This window comes from Panthera onca, chromosome C2, assembly GCF_046562875.1.
Source record: "Panthera onca isolate mPanOnc1 chromosome C2, mPanOnc1 haplotype 2, whole genome shotgun sequence".
Classification (NCBI taxonomy): Eukaryota; Metazoa; Chordata; class Mammalia; order Carnivora; family Felidae; genus Panthera; species Panthera onca.
The window spans coordinates 140,323,978-140,346,365 of record NC_138347.1 but is presented as its reverse complement, the minus strand read 5'-3'; the positions used below and the strand labels follow the sequence as shown (position 1 = coordinate 140,346,365).

Below are 22,388 nucleotides of genomic sequence, written 5' to 3'. Positions count from 1 at the left end.
ATTTATGAGTCTCTTCTGTTTTGTTCCCCTCCCTGTTTTTATATTATTTTTGTTTCCCTTCCCTTATGTTCATCTGTTTTGTCTCTTAAAGCCTTCATATGAGTGAAGTCATACGATTTTTGTCTTTCTCTGTTTGCACTTAGCATAATACCCTCCAGTTCCATCCACGTAGTTGCAAATGGCAAGATTTCATTCTTTTTGATTGCTGAGTAATACTCCATTGTGTATATATATATATATACCACACCTTTATCCATTCATCTGTCGACGGACATATGGGCTCTTTCCATACTTTGGGTATTGTTGATAGTGCTGCTATAAACATGGGGGTGCATGTGTCCCTTCGAAACAGCACACCTGTATCCCTTGGATAAATACCTGGTAGTGCAATTGCTGGGTCGTAGGGTAGTTCTACTTTTAGTTTTTTGAGGAACCTCCGTACTATTTTCCGAGTGGCTGCACCAGCTTGCATTCCCAAAAACTAGTTACCAGCTTGCATTCCCAAAAACTAGTTACCGTTTATGCAGTCAAGATACAGAACATTTGCATCACTGCAAGGATCCCTCCTGTTATCCTTTTTTGTCACACCCACTTTCTTCCCATCCCCACCCCCTCTTAATCCCTGACTAATCTGTTTTCCATTTCTATAACCTTGTCATTTTAAGAGTGTTAACATAGATGGAATGATATGTATGTAACTTTTTGGTATCAGCCTTTTTCACTCAGCATAGTTCTCTTGGAGGGTCGTCCAAGTTATTGCATGTATCAGTAAGTAGTTCATTCCTTCTTATTGCTGAGTGATGTTCCAGGGTGTTTATGTACCAGAGTTTGTTTAACCATTCACTTGTTGAAGGACACCTGGGTTGATATTTTATTGTTTTGAATACTTATTTGCTTTGTGAATAGATCATAATCACTAGGTTCAGTTTTCAAAAGACATAGAGGCATCTAATGAATGCTGTCCTCACACCTGTTTCCCATTTTTCCCAGCTAAACAGATAAATTCTGTTACTTTTTTTCTGCGGTATCCTTCATATTCTCCTCCCTGCCCTCCGAAAGTTGAAAGAGTGGCTCAATGTGCACTCCTATTTGATACTTGAATCTTGGCTCTGCTTCTCAACTTACTGCCTCAGTTTCCTTAACCATAAAATAGGGATAATAATAGTACCTTTCTCAGATGGTTGTTAGGGAGCTTTAAGAAACACATACAGGGGCACCTGCGTGGTACAATTGGTTAAAGGATCTGACTCTTGGTTTCAGCTCAGGTCGTGATCTCAGGGTTTTGTGAGTTTGAGCCCTCTGCCTTTTGGCCTCTGCGCTGGCTGACAGTGTGAGCCTGCCTGGGATTCTCTGTCTTCCTCTCTCTCTGTCCCTCCCCCACTGGCACTACCTCTGTCTCAAATAAATAAATAAACTTAAAAGACATTCATTCAGTGAATGCTTATTGAACAACTACTGTGTGCCTGGCATTGTTTTAGGTAAGGCGCAGGGAATACAATAGGCAGCAAAATAGAGTTCCTGTTCCCATAAACCTTCTGATTTGGGAGTGGGAGAGAGAAAGACAGTGAGTGAATATATATTATGAAGAGTGATGCTGTGTAGAAAAGTAAAGTAGAGCGGGATGCAAGGGTACTATTTTCTTTTTTCTTTTTTTTTAACGTTTATTTATTTTTGAGACAGAGAGAGACAGAGCATGAACGGGGGAGGGTCAGAGAGAGAGGGAGACACAGAATCTGAAACAGCCTCCAGGCTCTGAGCTGTCAGCACAGAGCCGACGCGGGGCTCGAACTCACGGACCGCGAGATCATGACCTGAGCCGAAGTCGGACGCTTAACCGACTGAGCCACCCAGGCGCCCCAAGGGGTACTATTTTCTGTAAGGTGATCTGGGAAGGCCTCCCTGATAAGGTGACTTTTAGCAGAGATTTGAAGGAAGTGAGAGAGGAAGCCAAGCCCATCTGGAGGAGGCGTGCTCCAGGTGGAGGCACTAGCTGGGGCTAGGGTCTGGAGAAGTTTGCATGTCATGTTCAGGAACAGCTGTGAGGCCAGAGTGGGCTAGGAGGAGTATGGGAGGAGATGAGGGCAACACTTAGCATCACAAGCCATTGGTTTTGAGCAAAGGAAAGACCTATCTCGCTTAGGTTGCATTTATTTATTTTCATGTTTGATTTAAAAAATTGAATAGGTCACGTTTGCTCATGGTTCAGAAATAAAAATGATCTATAAAAAGGGCCATTGTGAGCTCTAGTTTCCCACTTCTGTCCTCAATCATCAAGTTCCTTTATCTCAAGCATTCTCTTCATTCATTCATTCATTCATTCATTCATTCATTGTAAACTCTATGCCCAATGTGTGGCTTGAACTCATGACCCCGAGATCAAGAGTCGCATGCTCCACTGAGCCAGCCAGGCATCCCTCAAGTATGCTTTTTAAATATTTTACCACTTGTTTTGGGGCTTTATTCTAGCATTTCTTTTTTCTTTCTTTTTTTAATGTTTCATTGTTTATTTTTGAGAGAGAGAGAAACAGAGTGTGAGCGGGGGAGGGACAGAGAGAGAGAGGGGGAGACACAAATCTGAAGCAGGCTCCAGGCTCTGAGTTGTCAGCACAGAGCCTCATGCAGGGCTTAAACTCACAGACCACGAGAGCAGACCTGAGCTGAAGTCAGATGCTTAACCCACTGAGCCACCCAGGTGCCCCTCAACGTTTCTTTATGTAAATACAAGTAAATAGGAATATACATATAATTCCCTCCCCGACCTTCTTACACCAAAGATAGCATAATGTTCTGCACCTTGCATTTTTCATGTAATGTATCTTGGAGTCCTTTCCATATCAGTACTCAAGATTCCTTTTTTTTTTTTTTAAACTGATGGATATTCATTGTGTGATAGATCATACTTATTTAACCAGTTCCAAATTGGTGGACACTTGGGGCTATTTTATAATCATTTGCTATTATGAACTATGGTACAGTGAACAATGTCTCACGTTTATTAGTTTGTATGCTTTAGGGTATAGTTGTAAGATCAGCTGAAATGGAGCTCTTGAATCAAAAGATACATTGCTAAATTACTTTCCATATCAATGGTATCAAAATGCCGGTTTTGCAGTCTTGACAACAGTGTGTGCTTGTGGATCCTGTGAATCTTCTGGGTGAAAGGCACTGGGTGGCTCAGTCAGTTAAGCATCTAACTCTTGATTTCAGCTCAAGTCATGATCTCACAGTTCATGAGTTTGAGCCCTGTGCCACTGATAGTGCAGATCCTGCTTGGGATATTTGCTCTCTCTTTCTCTCTCTCAAAATAAATAAACTTAAAAAAAAAAAAAAACTTCTGGGTGAAGATGGTACTTTATTTCATTTTCCTTAATATGAATAAGGAAGGCTAAGCATCTTTTGACTTGTTTTAAAATATTCACTTTGGCTGCTGTGTTGACAGTAGACGACATAGGGGACAAGGTGAGAAGCAAGTTTTGTGAAATGGAATTGTTCTGGAGCACTTAAAACAGTTACCAGTTGGAGAGTTGAGAAGAAACCAACAAAGGAGCCTAAGAAGTGGCCAGTGAGATAGAAAAACCAAGAGATATGATGTCTCAGAAGGCAAGGGAAAGTCAGCACTTTAAAAAGTAGGGAGGGTTGCCTGGGTGTCTCAGTCAGTTAAGTGTCCCAACTCTTGATCTCGGCTCAGGTCATGAACTCATCGTCAGGAGTTCAGGCCCTGCTTCAGGCTCTGCACTGACAGCGCAGAGCCTGCTTGGGACTCTGCTTGTGATTCTGTCTCTGTCTCTCTGCCCCTCCCCAGTTCATGCTCTCCCTCTCTCAAAATAAGTAGTAAACAAAATAAATTAAACAAAAAGTAGGGAGTGATCAAACTATGTCATGGTGCAGATAGGTCAGAAAAGCTGAAGACACAGAAGTGGCCAGCCTTTAGTTAACTTGGGACGTCTTAACAGTTACAGCAAAACAGATGAAGTTTGATTGGACTGGATATAAGAACTGGGCACAGCAAAGATAGCTCTTTGAGAATTTTTAGTCAAGGGTAAATATATTGTCCTACAAAGGGGAACAGAGGAGCTGGAGAAGGATGTGTAAAAGAGGGCTTTTTCCCCCCTCCCCAGATGAGAGCTAGTGTTCATATGCCAATGGAATGCTTCAATAGAGAGGAGAAAATGGATGATATAGGAGAGGGGGTTAATTGCTGTAGTGACATCTTGTCCAGGGTAAAGAGGATGGAGTCTAGATGGTAGGTTATTAGATGTGTTGGTGGATGCAAGTGAAGGTTCCTTTAATTGCTTCTATCTTCTTACTAAAATAGTATAGACATCAGCTGAGAGTAAGGTGTGGGAAGGCAGAGATGTTGGAGGTTGGAGAAGAGAGCCAAGGTAGGAGCTGTTGTCTAGTTACAGAATATATGGATGGAATATTAATCTATTTACTAGAGAACACTAGCTCACTTAAAGTCAGTGGTTATGAATTGGGACCAGTCAGCAGAGCTGCTTTTTCTCTCCATGTTCAGTAAGTGGTATAGGCACAGTTCAGTTAAGAGTTACATTTAGGGGCATCTGGTTAGCTCAGTTGGTTGAGCATCCGACTTCGGCTCAGGTCATGATCTCATGGCTTGTGAGTTTGAGCCTCGCATTGGGGTCTGTGCTGACAGTTCAGAGCCTGGAGCCTGTTTTGGATTCTGTGTCTCCCCCTCTCTCTGCCCCTCCCCTGCTCATGCTCTGTCTCCCTTTTTCTCTGCCCCTCCCCTTCTCTCTCTGTTTCTCTCAAAAATAAATAAACATTAAAAAAAAAAAAAACTTTTTTAAAAAAGTTACATTTAGGATGGGGGGTTGGTGACCAAGAGAATACAATGGGATGATGATGTAAGCTGGGCCGGGAACTGAGGACAGAAGGGTTGAAGAACAGTGATAAAGGTAGGAGAGCCAGTGGACTGTAGATCCTTCTGGTGTTTAGGATTGTTGCAGTTTAGGGTGTAAGGCACGAACTAGAAAGGTAGAGTGGGATTGGGATTCCTGGAATTAAAGACCACGAAGGGGAGTGATTATAATGGCAAGAGCTAGGATGTGTAGAGGAGTGGATGGCCAAAGTCAGGAGGATGGTTAGGCTATTTGGAGAAGTCAAGGAATGGAGAGAGAAGGTTACTGGAAGGGTCATCCATGTGGCTAGTGAGTCACTAGGAATTACGATAAAAGTAGTGTGGGAGTGACAGTGGGCCATTTCTGTAATGAGTAGCAACAAGGTGGGGGTGGGAAACAGGCAGTCGATAGTACAGACTAATAACACCAGCCTTCACTTTCAGGGTTCTTTGGGAAGGACATTATTGGAGACAGCAGTGAGGGATAAGGAGGATACCCTTTACATCCCCTGTGCCCCCCGCGGTGGTGAGAGTACTGTTTCAAGTAGGCAGGGTGACGGGAACATTGAAAGCAGAGATGGGAATGGAGGAAGGAGACTTCGTTAAAATCCGGGGCGACATGCAAGTTTCTACAACTGGACAGGAGAGGGAGATGGGAGATCAGACTAGGAGATACATGTGAAGATGAAAATCTGGGTGATGAAGAATGACAGGAGGGCCTGAAGGGACAGATCCTGTTGAGAAATGAAGGAGTAGGAGACTTGCCAAAACCCCAAAGCTCTAGGGCCTGCTCTTCCATCCTACGAGGAAGGCATAGTCTAACTGGAGCGCAGGGAGCCCACTCAGCTTTGAGGCAGAAACACAGCAGTGGCTTAAATGTCCTAGTTCAAAGCTGTTCCTTAGAGGTACCTTCTCTAACAATTCTTACTGCTCCTCTTCTACCTTTCATTATCTTGTTTTATTGTCTTTACAGTCAAGGGTCTGAAAATTGGATATTATCTCCCTTCCCCTCCCCACTGTGCTTTGACTGCCTTGCGACTGCTGTGTACTGGTGGTCTGAAATTGCATGGTGTGCATTAAGCATTTAAAGCTTAAGTGCATGATTGATTGCCTTACATTTAGTGTAAAATGCTCCCATTGGTCCATATATTCAACAGATTATTTAGTGCTTGCATCAGGCACTTGTCTAAGATCAGAAATAATGTGAACAGAATAACAGTTCCTGTTCTCATGGAATTTAGGTTCTAGGGGTGAACTCTCACAGCTCCAAGAGTCCGTAGTTTTTAAAACATGTAATGCTGATTTCCTAAACAGCAGGTATAACCACTGAAATGCAGACACATTTCAAATTATTACCTGTATTTTTAAAATTTATTTTTAATGTTTACTTTTGAGAGAGGGAGAGAGACAACATGGGTGAGGGGCAGAGAGAGAGGTCAGAGGATCCGAAGTGGGCTCTACATGGACAGCAGAGAGCCCGATGAGGGGCTCGAACTCACCAACTGTGAGATCATGACCTGAGCTGAAGTCAGACACTCAACGGACTGATCCCCCGAGGTGCCCCTGGAGTTTAGATAGTAATATCCCCAAGTCTAGCTTCCATTCATACCTGACTTGAGTAACTTCCACCCACTGTTCCTTTAAAATGTTTCGTAGTTGGCAGGCTGTAGAGCATCTGCGTTTTTAACCAAAATGCATTAAGGCAGAGTGAGGTTAATACCTGACTAACTTGATTCAAGTCACATCTGAGGATGTTTTGAGTTTTCTTGATTTCTCTCTTTTGTCTGGCAACGCATGTTGGCAAAGTGTAATCTTAATATTTTCCTTTCAGGTAGCGATTGTTGTGTTAGGAAACAAAATCGACCTTTCTGAGCAGAGACAAGTAGATGCTGAGGTGGCACAGCAATGGGCAAGAAGTGAGAAAGTGCGACTGTGGGAGGTAACGGTTACGGATCGGAAAACTCTGATTGAACCATTCACTCTGTTAGCCAGCAAACTTTCCCAGCCCCAGAGCAAATCAAGCTTTCCTTTGCCTGGGAGGAAAAACAAAGGGAACTCTAGCTCTGAGAACTAAAAATCAATAATGCTACAACTGTTGGATAGTGATTGCCTTTAAGTGTTTGTGAACATATTTAAAATAGGCCATTTGCATCTACCTTTGGCTCTTAGGCAACCTTTAAGGAATTAATTTAATGCACTTTAGGTTACAATTAAATCATTTGGGCTAAGTTTATTGTCTGATAGGAAATATTTGCATTGTCATTGCTTGAAACTTGTCCCTGAAATTAGCACCTTTGTATTTATATTTTTGTTGCACTTGTCAAAACAGTAGAAAAATAAAGTTTGGGTAGTATGCAGATAGGAGTAGCTGCGCTACCCCTAACTTGTTTCAGAAGCCATTTTTCTGTGTAACTTTATGCACACTTCTTAGCTCAAACAGAACTTTGTTTTTAAGGTCATTAATCTTCTAATGTCTAGAAACATAAAATGACATTTTTAGATCAAACAGTAAACTTGGGTGTTAAACTAAATTTTATCTTGTGGAGACCTTGCTAACTGTAACAAAACCTACCTGTGATTTAGCTTTGTTCAAATTATATGTTTAGCATGACTTGAGGTAGGGGGTGGTGTAAGTATGTTTAAAGTGTTTGCTTTCTTTAGAAAACTGCTAATAAGCACGTAAGGACACTCAAGCTTCCATTTTCCACAAGTAATGCTGTCCCTTCTGCAGTCATGCTCTGGATACTTAGTCATGTGGAATAGAATGTATCATAAAAATATTGGACTGCAGGTAGTCTTCTGGTTAGATAGCTGAATGTGTGCTGTGTTATTCTTTGAAAATTCTGGCAATATCCGAGCATTGGGACTAACTGTATTTTGCAAGTTGGCAATATTGTAACTAATTTTAAAAGTAGGAAGCAAGCTATTGTTTTGACTGGGAAAGCAGCTACTTGATTTCAGTGTAAAATATGAGGGGCACCTGAGTGGTTCAGTGGGTTGAGGGTCCAACCCTTGATTTTGGCTCAGGTCATGATGTCATGGTTTTTGAGTTCAAGCCCTGCATGGGGTTCCACCCTGGCAGCGCAGAGCCTGCTTGGAATTCCCTCTTTCCTTCTCTTTCTGCCCCTCCCATGCTCCCTTGTTCTTCTCTCTCTCAAAGTAAACTTAAAAAAAATGTAAAATATGAAATAAGCTGTTCAGCATTAACACATCTAGTAAACTGTAACTTTAAAAAAAAAAAAAAACAAAAAAAACTCTATCCCCACTGTGGGGCTTGAACTCACAAGCCGAAGACCCCAAGATCAAGTCTCATGCTCTACTGACAGCCAGCCAGATACCCATGAACTGTAACTTCTTAAGTGGAATACTTCTAAGGCTCGGCTCAGTGAACTTAAAGTCAGTTGGTTCATTTCTGTGAGTTCAAGCCAAGAACTGCATATAAAAGATACAAAACTTGTAAATCAGCTAGTGTTGCTACTAGTTAAAATTCCTTATCACAAATGTGTTTGGTTTTTTTTGCGAAAAAATTATTCAGATAATGGTTTAGCCATTGCCTGTTTTCTTTCCCAGTAAGGCTGATTTTCTCGTTTTCCTATGTATTTTTACATAGATGGATACTTTTACAGTGATTTAAAAATAGCATTTCTCTGCAGTAGATGCAGAGAAACAACTGCTGGATGTATGTACACTTCGGTACCAAACTGCCCTCTAAGGGAGCTGCATTAAGTTAGCCATGAGGATCCATCTTCAAAAGATGGGGGGGTTCAGTTAACCTTTTCTAAAACACCACCCCCCTTCCCCCTGCCCACGCAAAAATCTATCTCGCAAGGCTGACAGCATACCAATCCTAACCTAGGTCCTTGATAATGATGCAGTCTGCGTTCCTTGTAGGTTGTTTAGTAGCAAAGCTCTTGAATCTGCGTGGGGTGCCTGAGTAGCTCCGTTGGTTAAGTGTCCGACTCTTGATCTTGGCTCAAATCATGATCTCACAGTCCTTGAGATCAAGCACCACTTTGGGCTCTGCTCTGACAACATGGAGCCTGCTTGGGATTCTCTCTCCCACCCCTACCCCTCTTCGAGATAAACAAACTTAAGTCTGCAAACCACAGACAGACAAGATAAAGTAAATGAATACAGCAGTGTTAGGTGGTGGTTTTAATATTGTTTATTAGCACAGTAACAAATGCAGACTTAAGCAGTCCACAACATATAACCAATCCACTGAGCAACTCCTATTCCACACCTTACAGTTAACAGCTTAAGGTATTTTACTACAGGTTTTCACAAGTCGTGATTCAAACCTCTCATCTTGTCACAATAAAGTAGATTGGTATATAAAATAAAATACGTAACTACTCATTTCCTATATGGTGTCTTATAGCCACATATCCATTTTATATATATGAGATGACAGTCTCTAAAAACTGTTAAATATCGATGTTCCCTCCGAAGAAGGAAAAACAAATTCCAATTTTTTTGAACAAAAAATGTGTAGTCTTGGAAGGACTTTACATAAATGGCCATGTGTATAACCTGTACAAAATTAAGCTATTTTAAATTTACAGACTACAAGCAACTGAACCCAAATGTCTATTCTCTGTACTACATCTCAGCTAATATTGCAGAACTAATGACAGTTTTAGAAGTTGCTATTACCAATTCTGTCTACTGTAGCAAGATACCTTAAGTTACAACAAAATCTTAGGAAATAAGACTGAATAATATCTGTTATAGAAATACCCTACTCTTTACCAACTCCCACCCTCCCCCACCCCTTCAAAATCATAAGCAGCTCTCTCTGTGACAGACAAATAATGTAAGAATTGTGAAGACCCAATTTATGTAGCGTATCTCTTGGTCCACTGTCTGGCCATTCTGTCATGTTCTGCTCTGTTGGTCATATACTGAGTGGCAATACTTCCCACCAAAGGGTCAGCTGGAAGAAAAGAATGTAGATTACTTTGGAGAAAGGGAAAGAAAGTTTTAAAATTTAGCAAATAAATTAGTGACAGCTTGGAAACAAATACAGTTTTGAAATGCCATTCCATCATCCTGGGTACTTCTTCTAAAAGCCGTTATTGCGGGGGTGAAGCGGGGGGAGGGGACTTCTTAACAAAACAGAATGCTCAGGCTTTTAGTACCAGTGTGGCTTTACCTTCTTAGTTCATTGTATTTTTCTCCCAATAACCACCACCTAATTGGAAGTGCTTTTGCTCTTATGTGTTAGGGGAAGGTCAATAAAAACTGGAAAGTTCAAGGCTAAGACGAACATCCAGCTGTGTTCACATGACTATTCCTTCAGGGCAATACTGTGGTCCTCTGGGCTGTTGCAGTGTAACACGTTACCCGGAAAAAACCAGGTTGCCAGGTCACAACGTGGACCTCAACAAGTGTAATGTTGCTCTGAAACCTAAATAGAATCTTTAATAATAAAAGGAAATTAAGCCCCTCCCCCCACCCAAATCAGTCTGATAAGAATTATTTAAGCAAAGTAGCACTTTCAAAATTGAACACCAGCTATGGAGCAAGTGAACTCAGTGAACCAAAAGGCACAGGAGAGGTGAGGCAGGTGACTCAACATTTAAAAGTATGTAGTTTAAGAGAACTGTATGAAAAATGTGAAAACCAAGGGCAAACTTATATAAATCTTAATTTTAAAATGCCTCATTCCTACAGCATAGAAGGGTTGCCTTTTCCACTATTAGACTGAACTTTTTTTTTTTTTAATTTTTTTTAACGTTTATTTATTATTGAGAGACAGGAGATGCACAGAGTGTGAGCAGGGGAGGGGACAGAGAGAGGGAGAGACACAGAATCCAAAGCAGGCTCCAGGCTCTGAGCTGTAAGCACAGAACCTGACGCGGGGCTCGAACTCATAAACTGTGAGATCATGACCTGAGCTGAAGTCAGTGGCCTAACCAACTGAACCACCCAGGCGCCCCTAGACTGAACTTCTCTTGATTATAAAACTTTCTTTGAAAAAACAAATCAGGGGCGCCTGAGTGGCTCAGCAGGTTAAGCTTTTGATTTTGGCTTGGGCTCTCACAGTTTGTGAGTTCGAGCCCCGAATGGGGTTATATGCTGACAGCCTACTTTGGATTCAGTGTCTCCCTCTCTCTCTGCCCCTCCCCTGCTCATGCTCTGTCTCTCTCAAAAATAAATAAACATTTTTTGAAAAAAGATCAGTTTTTGTCCCTTGAAAGCTCTTTAAACTTTATCAAAAACAAGTATTTTTCAGGTGAGGAAGAAAAACAATAAAAAATTATTAACCTTACCAGGATTACAGTCTGTAAGAAGGGAGCAGATAGAAAGAAGAACTTTAGAAATGGTTAGTGCTGGACTCCAATTATCTTTTAATATGTCCAAGCAAATAACTCCTTGGCTGTTAATATTACAGTGATAGATTCTTGTCCGAAATGTGACCTAAAAAATAAAACCGTGTTAAAATTTAAACAGCAAAGAATGAAAATTTTTACTAAATTACTTTTTCAGTTGAGTGGCCCTAATTAAAAATTTTTTAAAGAAACAGACGTTTTTAAAAAGACGAATAAAGAGTTTAAAGCTGAGAAGATACATTAAAAGACTAATAAATCTGAGATTAGAGAGTGTTCATTGATACAATCACAGTCAGGTCAAAAGTTAATCAACAAAAAGGTAATTTCAATATTTTTCAAATTCATCTTTAGCAGTTTCAGTGTTTTAAATATTTTCCTAACTTTTCAAGTTTGAAATAGCTGTTTGCTGACCTCTTGTGTTAGCTGGTAGTACTACATGGCCTCAAAGTAAGCTTTGTATAATAAATTCAAACTGAGGGACAACATAGTGGGAACATAAACAAAATTCTTAGCTGTAAAGGCTGTTAAGAAAACTGAAGATGAGATTTACTTCTGCTTTTTCTGACTTTTACATTATATCCTGCATATATCCTGTCTACCTAGGTCACAGAATTCACCATAATGGAGTCTCAACAGGTGAGGAGCCAGAATTGGGAAAGGATCACAGCAGTAGACAAATCAACACAAGCCAGGGGAGCCTGGATTGCTTTTTTTTGGTTTCCTAATTCCAAAGTAAAAATTACCATTTAGTAAATGAGAATCATAGATTATAGAGTGTCACGGGAGATAGGATCCTAGATGAGAAAACTGAAGCCTGGAGACTAAGAATGTGACGAGAAACATGGATACTTTGACAGTAACTTCTTTTCTGTTGAGTGGAAGACGGGATTAGTTCTGAGTTGCTATGTCACTATAAACAGCAGGATTTTAAGCACCATCAAAACAAAGCACATACTTCTAGAAATGGTCTCTGCCAAGTGGCGAAGCTGCCCCCCCACCCCCCGCCCCGCGCAGTGTTTTGTGTCCATCCTAATGTACTTAGAGATTCATTAAGATACAACAGAAATCTCTTTTGTGATTAAAACTCAGTTTTAAACACTTCAATAGTTTCTCATGGGAATATGTAAATTTGACTATAAATCAGGAAATTCTTACCTTTGGAGGCTTGAAGGGGTATTCAGGTGTAAAAGTGATATCAAGGAAGAATACACCCCCCTCATACACGGATCCTGGAGGCCCTAGAATGGTTGATCTCCATTCATAGATGTTATCGCCTTTGGGACCAGCACTGTGAAATAATACATCAAAAGGTAAGCAGACAGTGTGGCACCATCCAAATTTTAGAGGATATTTAAGGAAAAAAGATGACCTCTTCTCTTCCTTTTTGTTTTAATGTGTGGATTCCCTCCACCAAACAGAAGTGTCTTTCGGACAGTCTGATTCTGGACTGCAACAAACCCATCAGCCTTAGGTCAAGTAAATGGAATGATAAAGAATGTTTAAACCATTCTAAGCCTACTTAGGCTGTGGATAAACAAGAAATTCCTCAATTCTCAACCCTCTCCTCAATACATCATAAAAAATGTAAATGATACTTTAAAAAGAAACACTTTTCAGCACACAGAATTAAATTAGTGAAATATTAGTTGTTTTTGTTCATAGCTAGTAATTTCTGATGACCATTTTAAGCGCAAAGTTTCATTTCTGACCCACTGATGGGGGTTCTTGTTCCTTGCTCTATTTCCATAATCTTACCCTAAAAGGAGTCCGATGGATTGCAGTACTTTTTACATTATAAACCATGTTGAGTGGGAGGAGCACAAGAATGACAATGTATCCAATGACAAATTACTCAATTTGCATTTCAATATATAAAATTCTATAATCAGGTTCTCTAAATATTACAGTTGAGATGTTAATTTATCCCTTTCCCCATATTTATTTATACCATAAAATGGTAAAGCATGCAACAGGAACCCTGGAGAAGAGTAAACAAGTATGGATCCCTAACCTCCAGGTCCTCAACCAGGGGACTTGGTGGGTCTAGTGAAGGATCTGAGCATCCACTGGAAGGACGAAGCATTGCTGCCTAATAAACACCTTAGATACTTACTTTAAAGCTGTTACTGGAGGAATTCATGTAACTTTTTTGTCATAAGCATTTTATATTAACCATAGAATGAAACAAAAATTACAGGGGCCTGCAAGTCCTTTGCCTTTTTTTTCCCTTCCAGGTTCTCACTTGAAAAGTTAGACCTGCTGGTCTGGAAGGTGGGTAGAGAGACCTACAGTAGAGAGAGTGGTTTACAACTCTCAGAGGGCCACTGTGAAGAACTGGGAGCCAGAGAATGCGTGAGACACGTGTACAGGGAAAGGTCTGTTCCAGCACCCCAACCTTTTCTCTATAAAATGACTAACTAGCTTTACCCTCAGGTCAGTATATTCTTTTATCAACCTTGTGTCCCCACCCTTATAAGATACTATTTAGTTCCACAGTAAGAAATAGGACTTCAGTTTCTAACACTGGTTGAACTGCCCTTGAGAATGGCACGTGATTTAAATTATTAATCAATTTAAGTAATTAGAAAGTATGGGAGATGGAGTTGAAATTAAGGTGAGATGGAAACAAACAAAAAATACAGGTCCCTGTCTGAACATGTTGCAACATAACTGTGATTAGAATCTTGGCATGAGGCTGAGACTGAGAAGGTGAAAGGAGACCATGCCTTTCAGATTGTTAGAAAATTAATGTTCATTTGTAACAAAAACACTTTTCAAAATAAATGTATAATACACAGAACTCTTATATGAGGCAAAAAGAAAAAAAAATTCTGCCCTTGATTCAGTCTTTTTTCCTTCTAGTCAAAATAAATAGAGCTGTTGCAAACATTTTGAGGAATATAATCGGGGTGCCTGGCTTGCTCAGTCGGTAGAGCTTGCGACCCTTGATCTCAGGGTTGTGAGTTCAAGTTCCATATTGGGTATAGAGCTTACTTTAAAAAAAGAAAAATAGTCATTTCTACTCTTGACACAGTATTTTCTTATTTCTGTAATGGTTTCTGACGTCAGACACATTCACGTTAGTGGCAGGGATTGTCATGAATCATAACACTCTTGTGACAGTACAGGTGCCTGCTGACTGATGGGCACCATACCCCTTGAGTAAGTAACTCAATGACAAGGACTCTCATCTCCACCAGCCTTTCCCTTGATCCTTGAAACCCATGTTCCCTCCAGTGACCATGGGACAAGGCAGCTACAGATCATAGTTCTTGTGCCTTATAAAGACTAAATTGGGAATCAATCAATACAAGCCATTTAACCTTAAAAAATAAACCCAATTAGAAAAAAAATGTCATTAGAGCAGTCTTATGTGTAATTTGATGTGCTCTCTGGACTGACTTAAGACAATCACATAAGCTAATGTTTAAGCTTCATTTTTTTTTTCTTTGGTGTGTATTTATTTTGAGAGAGAGAGAGTTGGGAAGGGGCAAGGACAGAATCCCAAGCAGACTCCACACTGAAGGCAAAGCCTAATGGTGGGGCTCAATCTCACGACCATGAAATTATGACCTGACCTGAAATCAAGTCAGACGCTTAACTAACTGAGCCACCCAAGCTCCCCTTATTTTGTTTTAAAATCATGTTTTTTAAGTCCTCCCCCATTCCCATCCTCAATACTAACTTACTATATAGACTACTGCTCTTCCATTTCAACAGCAACTGAAGATGCATTTCAATTTTTAAAGAACATCCTGGAAGCAAGGTGAAATTATAATCAGTGCTTTTAAAGATTATATTTCTATCTGATCAGTTTTTCACATTATTATTGGGAGAGATGACCCTTGTTTACAAACACAGAAGCCATAATTCAGGTCTTATTTTAGGCTTAATTCTAAAAACCTTGGTTATCTGCTCTCATATCCTAGGGGAAAACGTTGAGAGTAAGAGGTTGGAAAGATGAAAAGATAAGAAGTACACTACAAACATTTGAATAGCAACAGCATGAAGTAAGTGAAAATGGGACAGTTAGCAAACGTGCCAGCATATTTCAAAAAAAGTAGGAATTCATGATGAATTCAGTTAGAAGCTCATTCTACCCACCTAAAAATCCCAAGTAATCTCTGATAGTTTCCCACGGTACAATGACTAATGCTTCCTAAAAATAAAGCACTGGCAAATACAGTTGATTGGCTAGTCCATGTCTTGTCTTTGTAGAAGCTTCACAATAAAGCAAACCGGTTGCTTATAGAAGGTGTATTAATAGCCTAAAATCCCCGCAATTCACACATTATAATTGTAGCCTTAGAGCAGTTCTCAATAGAGGATGATTTTGTCCCCCAGGGAGACATTTGGCAATGTCTGGAGATATTTTTAGATGTCACAACTCGGAGGGAGTGTGCTACTGGTACCTAGGGGGTCGAGGCCAGGAGTGCTGCTAAGTAAACATTACCAAAGTACCAGACAGCCTTCTACACCAAAGAATTCCCTCAACCCCAAGGTTGAGCTAGTAAAGGTAAGAGAGCTTCACAGTTTGAATCCCTGTTGTCAGACTCTATCTAGTGCCAATCCTCTTATCTTTCTTTTACTGCTCTGTGCCTGGTACAGAAAAAACATTCAATATACAGGGTTATTGTTATTAAAAGTTACATTTGCATATGCCCTAACTGTTCTATACTCTTGCTACTCAAAGTATGGTCCCTGGACAGAATAAAAATAACATCAGCATCCTCTGGAAGTTTGTTAGAAAAGTAGACTTAGACTCTCCCCCACACCTAATACATCAGAATTTGCAAAGCTAGCTATAGAAGACATTAAGTGGCAAATGAACACCAACTCTACCTTTTAAACTTCTAGATTTAAATTACCATTTACATTATCTAGCTCTCTCCTTCACTGCCTATAATTCTTTGCAGTAAGATACAAGTATCAACCCTGGTAATGCTTAGTTGTGTTAAGACTATAAAAACAATAACCAGAGAACTTAGGAAATGCTTATAGGAAGAGATCCACAATCAAATCTATATTCCCTACAACATACTATTCAAAATCCATTCTTAATTTATTCTGCTAATAAATTCAAAGAGAGTATGAGAAAATAGTATGAATGCTGCAATCTACCTGAAGGAATCCTCCTCTCCCACAATCATCACCCAACAGACACGCTCTCCAGGGAACGAAAGCTGTCTTCACCATGACATCTACATAGCACACAGAGAGTAAATTTTATAAAAAGTAAAAAGCTTCTTGTCCTCCCATCCCTTCAGAAAACGGTAGCCATCTGTAACCTAGAAGTGAGTAGCAGGAGCAACTTGAAAAATCAGAAAACCTCAGTAAGGTGACTAACAGATTAGTTACATGGCTTGGTGAAGTGACATGGCTACTGAAAAGTGAGTCAGCCACTCTAATAACAAAGAGAGGCCTCCTCCTACAAGGTGGTACTGCTAGGGAGGTGCCATTCAGGTCACCATTCTGTGGAAAGGACTTACAGTTCAAGGGCCAACCTAAAGGACTCCCCAAAACAGCTGGTGCCTACATAAGAATTCACATCAGTGGTATCCAGTGTATCTAAACAGTTACTTGGGAACAGTGTGGGCCCAAATTAGGGGGTTACATTTCCCTACAAATGGGAGGAAAACTGGCTCAGACACTCTAGACCTAAAACAACATGATCCGTGTTCACAATCAGTGGCATTCTCACAAAGTCCCCTCAAATCGTATTGTAACAACATTAAGGAAATGGTGTGTGCTGTCTTCCTCCAGAAGAAAGGGGATATACCTTCAAAGGGATTTGATGCAACTTTCCAAGAAACACAAGGCTGATTTTTGGCCTATGGAAGACCTAGAGTGCATTTTTGAAATGTGTTCCAAACCAGAAAGAACATAGTTGTAGGTATTTTACACAAACTGCTACAGCCATGTGGATACATCATCTTTCTTAGATCAGATTTTAAGTCTCTAGAGAACAGTAATTTTCTACACATACTATGTGGGAGTATTTTTTTTTATTTTTTAAATTTGTTTTTAATGTTTATTTTTGAGACAATGCGAGAGACAGAGTGCAATCAGTGGAGAAGGAGACACACAGAATCTGAAGCGGGCTCTAGGCTCTGAGCAGTCAGCCCAGAGCCTGACGTGGGGCTCAAACTCACAAACGGTGAGATCGTGACCTGAGCCAACGTCAGATGCTTAACCGACTGAGCCACTCAGGCGCCCCAGTAATTAACATTATTTAATTAGCTGGCCAAAATATGTACCACTGTTTAGAATTACACAACAGTGTTTCCAATTAAGAAAAATAACAAAACACCACAAAAGCTCTTACTCAGCTAGCCATTCAATTGTAGTTTTACCTTATATGTTGTTGCTTTAGAAAATAATCCAGCCTTCTGGAAATCTACAATCCCATCTTTAAAAAAAAAATTAGATGTGCACAGAGTAAGGACACAATTTTAAAATGAAAACTACTTTCAAGAGACAACAATAGGGATAGTGAAACAGCAGGCCTAGAAAACTGGACATCAATGGGTCCTTACTAGTAAGGAGGGATGGCTGAGTAATGAGAGTGTTTGGTAACTAAGCTAAGAATCCCACTTTAACTTCTGGACTATTGATATACAAGATATACAAGTGGGGGGTAAGGTACCAAGCAAGTGAAATGCAAACTAGTCAAATGTCAAGGGCCTAAAAGAAACAGGGGCAGGGAAGGGTAGAGAAAGGCCCACAGAAATGATTAGAGAGAAGTAAGAGATCGGTATCTCTTTTGTCTCAAAAATTATTTTTCCTATATTAGGTTATATAGAAGCTACACAAGCTTAAGAACAATTCCTTTTTTTTTTTTTTTTTAAAGTAGGCTTCACACCCAGCACGGAGCCCAATATGAGGCTTGAACTCATGACCCTGGAATTAAGACCTGAGCTGAGATCAAGAGTTGGATGCTTAACTGACTGAGCCACCCAGGCATCCCCTAAGAACAATTCTAATTTGCTCTTTCCCCAGAGAAGTTAGAAAAACAGGGTCGGAATAGAGTCAAGTGTAAGGCTACGGTGATTACTCCTCTACTGCCACTAAAATAATCCAGAGCAGGTTATCTGCCTAAGAGTCAAGCGGTAGAGTCCTGATTTTTTAGCACAATGCTTATATTAGTGAATATAAAACTGGTATCTAAATGAGTAAATAGAAATCAATTATTAGTGTCTGGTTCTTACACTAATCAGTTCACAGGGCCTACAAAGCACAACCAACTCTTCTATTGGAATGATCGTTGGTTGTACTGTGGTAAGCGAGTAATGGGGGAAAACAATCTCTTGTGTAGACTTTTGGAGGGAATATGGTACAGGTGGTAACAAATAAACACTGCACACATTTAGTGCTGATTCTCAAAAGCAACAGTGTCCCAAGGAAAGCTATTTAAGGGATACCAAAATTCTCAAAAATGAATTTATCAGGTTTTAACTCAATTCTAAGATGATTCTAGAGCGTATCTTTGACCATGAAATGACCATCGAAGGTTTCCTAGTCACACTCACCTGCACAGCCTCCATACTGCAACTGCTACCAATCTCAGACTGCAGGTGAGGCAAGCAGAGGGTGGTGTGTGTGGTTAGGCAGAAAGGTGAGAAGTGACAAATGTAAATGCACAAGAAACAGAGGTTCAACATCTTGCCACAGAGCAGAGAAAGCTGCTTACACTACCTTGCTGCCGTGATTTTTGGGGTCATTTAATATGTGGTACGAATTCCCTATTTTGTTATTTGATAAAGCTTTTATTTAATACAAAAAATTAAGGTTTTTTTACTGCCCCATTTTGCTCCTAAAAATATTCCAACTTGGATGTTATATGGTTAACCTGTTTATGAGGGCATCTCAGAACACCTTCTTGCACTGCCCAATCAGCTTGGAACCTCCCTGCCAATCTCTCAATTCTAGCAATTTTACAGATTCTTCGTCCTCAAGCTGCATCGTCCTTCCAGGGATTTGAGTAGACACCCCAAGCAAGGGTCTCTCATCCTAGGTTCAGCTCCCTACAACTTCCCTCAGTACAGAACTCACATGGATTTGGAGGATAAAGACGTTTTGTGCTAGAGCTGGTATTCACATCCAGGAAAGGTGAGATCAGCAATTCTAAGACCCTTTCAGCAAGCCCACAGGTCAAAACTATTTTCATAATTCTAAACAGTACTTGCCTTTTTAACTCTTTCTCTCACATTTGCACTGTGAAGTTTTCTTGAGTTTTATATGAGATAGGAGAGCAGATAATGCAGAAGCAGATAAGAAAATCCAGCTGTCTTAAGTCAGACATTAGAGCAATTTGCAAATATGTAAAATAGTGCCACTCTTCTAAGTGTTTTAGTTTTGGAAAACCAGCTATTTTCATTAAAAAATATGTTAACATGCTTTTTTTTTTTTTAAGTTTCTTTATTTTGAGAGAGCCAGTGAGTGCCGTGTGCAAGGGGCAGGGAGGGAGGGAGGGAGAGAGAATGAATGAATGAATGAATGAATGAATGAATGAATGAATATCCCAAGCAGGCTTGGTGCTGTTTGTGCAGAGCCTGATGCTGGAACCCACTAAGTGTGAGATCATGACCTGAGCCAAAATCAAGGGTTGGACGCTTAATCGACTGAACCACCCAGGTGCCCTTGTTTTTGTTATTTTAAAATGAAATATATATATTTTAGAGAGAGCCTGCTAGCGGGGGAGAGGGGCGGGGTGGGGAGAGAGAATCCCAAGCAGGCTCCACGCTCAGTGCATAGCCCGATGTGGGGCTCAATCCCACGACCCTGAAGCATGACCAGAGTCAAAATCGAGTCAGACGCTCGACCAACTGAGCCACCCAGGTGCCCCAAATTATAAATCTTTTTAATGTTTCAGCTTTAATTTTGAATACAGTAAAAATCCATAATAATTAACAGTATCAACAAAAGCTCTTAGGCGCCCATCATTTTTAAGAGTACACGATGGGGTCCGGAAACAAAAAAGGTTTGAGAATGGCTGGGCAGGTTATTTTAAAACAATATTAGCATAACTAGCCAACGATTTTAAAAAGTGTTCTACTCTTATTCCCATCAGATATTAAAAAACAAAACAAAGTTTTAAACAGGAACTAGAAGCTATTCATCACCCTGTCCCCCCAAGTCCCCACACCTTGGAAACCCTAAATACCATGTAAGAAGTCGGACTACCCTGAAGACTACCTATATAGGAGAGACCATGTGGAAAGACTAAATGAAAAGTGAGAGATGAATGAGAAGCCCCAGGTGTTCTAGCCCTTAGTCATTTAAGTCTTCTCCACCCAAGGTACCAGAAATGTGAGTAAAGAAGCCTTCAGATAATTCCAGGCCCAGCCTGTGTAAATGCACGAGAGCCCAGCCCTAGTCAGCCCTCAAATATACCAGAGGTTATGATAAATGGTGGTTGCTGTTTTACACCACTTAGTTTAGGGCGTTCTGTAAGGCAGCAATAAAGAATGGGAACACTCCCCAAGAATAGCCTTCAACCAACAGCTGATGGTGGGGTGGGACAATTCTGAGGCAAGGGCTTTATCCAGTTCCCCAGAGTTCACCTTAGGCAACTTTCACTGTGGGAACCTGGCTTAATAAAAGGCATCCTTTACTGACAGTCTTTCCTACCTTGTTTTATTTCCCATCACTACTTCTGTTCCTTATACCACTAAAAACCTACTTGTATTAGAATTCTCAACTTAAGGGTCACCTTCTGGGGAAGGCAAAGCTGAGACACCACTGAAGTAAAACACACACAAAGGAAAAGATGAACAGATATGATTGCATAAAAACTGAAAATCTGTAGGAGGAAGACAAAGAGATTACAAAAGGGTAGAGAAAAGACAACTGCAGTACATGATTAAAGGTTAATATCTTGACTACGAAAAAACTTTAAACAGACTAACAATAATAGATAAAGGACTTGGCCATTCCTCAAAAGAAACTTGTATGGCCAGTTAGCCAATTCTCAATCTTACTCAGACTCAAAGAAATGCAAATTAAACACAGAGGCACATTTACCTATCAGACTGGCAAAAATGTAAAAGACTGAAAATCTTTGGGGTCTAACTGTGTGATGAAATAGGCATTCTCTTCCACTGCTGGTGGGAGAGTAAATTAGTAATCCTAGATTGTGATTAGGTATAATGTATTCAAATATAAAACTTATATAAATATAAATACCCTTTGACACAGAAATCCTGCTTCTCAAAACTTACTCCAAAGAAATAAGTAGACACTCGCACAAGGCTATAAGGATATTTATAAGAACCTTATGTATAATGCAAAAATCTCTGCAATGAGCTAAATTATCAATAGGAGATAGGTTAAACTGTGGTACAACCATACAATAGTATACAATGCAATACTGCTCCCATCCCCAACTCACAGCTCTGTGAAAGCCACTAGTAACTATGTGGGGTTTAAGGTGTCCTGTGGCCACATTAAAGGACAGTTTGGGCCCTACTACTATATAAAAGCTTCTACTGACTATTGCCCTGTCCTGCCGCTTCCTCTCGTCTCTCTTCAATTCAGATTCTCTTTCCTAACCTCCTTTTCTACCATGCTCCCAGATATGGTGCTGAGAGACAGACTGAATCCAGGAAGAGACTGCAAATCCTCCAACAGTGTAAATCAAGGGGGCTCAAGTTTACTCCAACGACAGCATACAAACAAGGCAGAGGGATCTGAAAGCCTACTCAGCAGACAGAATACCAACTGTTTGCTAAGATGATCTGTTCAATTTATCTAAATAGTCTAGATACCTAATAGTCAATTTATCTAATAGTTAAAACATGAAAAGATTTGAAGTGCGTGAATTTAACTGTAGGTAAATTGTGCCTTAAAAGTAGATAAAGCAGGGGTGCCTGGGTGACTCATGTCAGTTTAAGCATCCAACTCTTGATTTCAGCTCAGGTCATGATCTCATGGTTCGTGAGTTCCAGCCCCATGATGACAGCATGGAGTCTGCTTAGGATTTCCTCTCTCTCTACTCTTCCTCCACTGTGCGCACACTCACCTCCTCTCTCTCTCAAAATAAACTTTTTTTTTTTTTATTTTTTTTAACGTTTATTTATTTTTGAGACAGAGAGAGACAGAGCATGAACGGGGGAAGGTCAGAGAGAGGGAGACACAGAATCTGAAACGGGCTCCAGGCTCTGAGCGGTCAGCACAGAGCCGGATGCGGGGCT

General features: G+C 40.3%; 2 protein-coding genes across 4 annotated transcripts in view; one reads left to right on the top strand and one right to left on the bottom strand.

Annotated features, from left to right (window-relative positions):
- NKIRAS1 (NFKB inhibitor interacting Ras like 1) overlaps positions 1-7,260 on the top strand; it is a 38,863-nt gene extending 31,603 nt beyond the window's left edge. For both annotated transcript variants that reach the window (XM_078432403.2, XM_078432404.2), the window contains one exon: positions 6,693-7,260. In XM_078432403.2, the coding sequence (XP_078288529.1) occupies positions 6,693-6,935 (243 nt within the window). In that variant the 3' untranslated portion in view covers positions 6,936-7,260. The remainder of the gene's footprint in view (positions 1-6,692) is intronic.
- Positions 7,261-9,011: 1,751 nt separating this feature from the next.
- Positions 9,012-22,388, bottom strand: part of LOC132683029 (ubiquitin-conjugating enzyme E2 E1) — an 81,075-nt gene continuing 67,698 nt past the window's right edge. For both annotated transcript variants that reach the window (XM_060638554.3, XM_060638553.3), the window contains 3 exons: positions 12,352-12,484; positions 11,137-11,284; positions 9,012-9,797 (listed from right to left, as the gene is read on the bottom strand). In XM_060638554.3, coding sequence (XP_060494537.1) covers positions 9,700-9,797; positions 11,137-11,284; positions 12,352-12,484 — 379 coding nt within the window. In that variant the 3' untranslated portion in view covers positions 9,012-9,699. The remainder of the gene's footprint in view (positions 9,798-11,136; positions 11,285-12,351; positions 12,485-22,388) is intronic.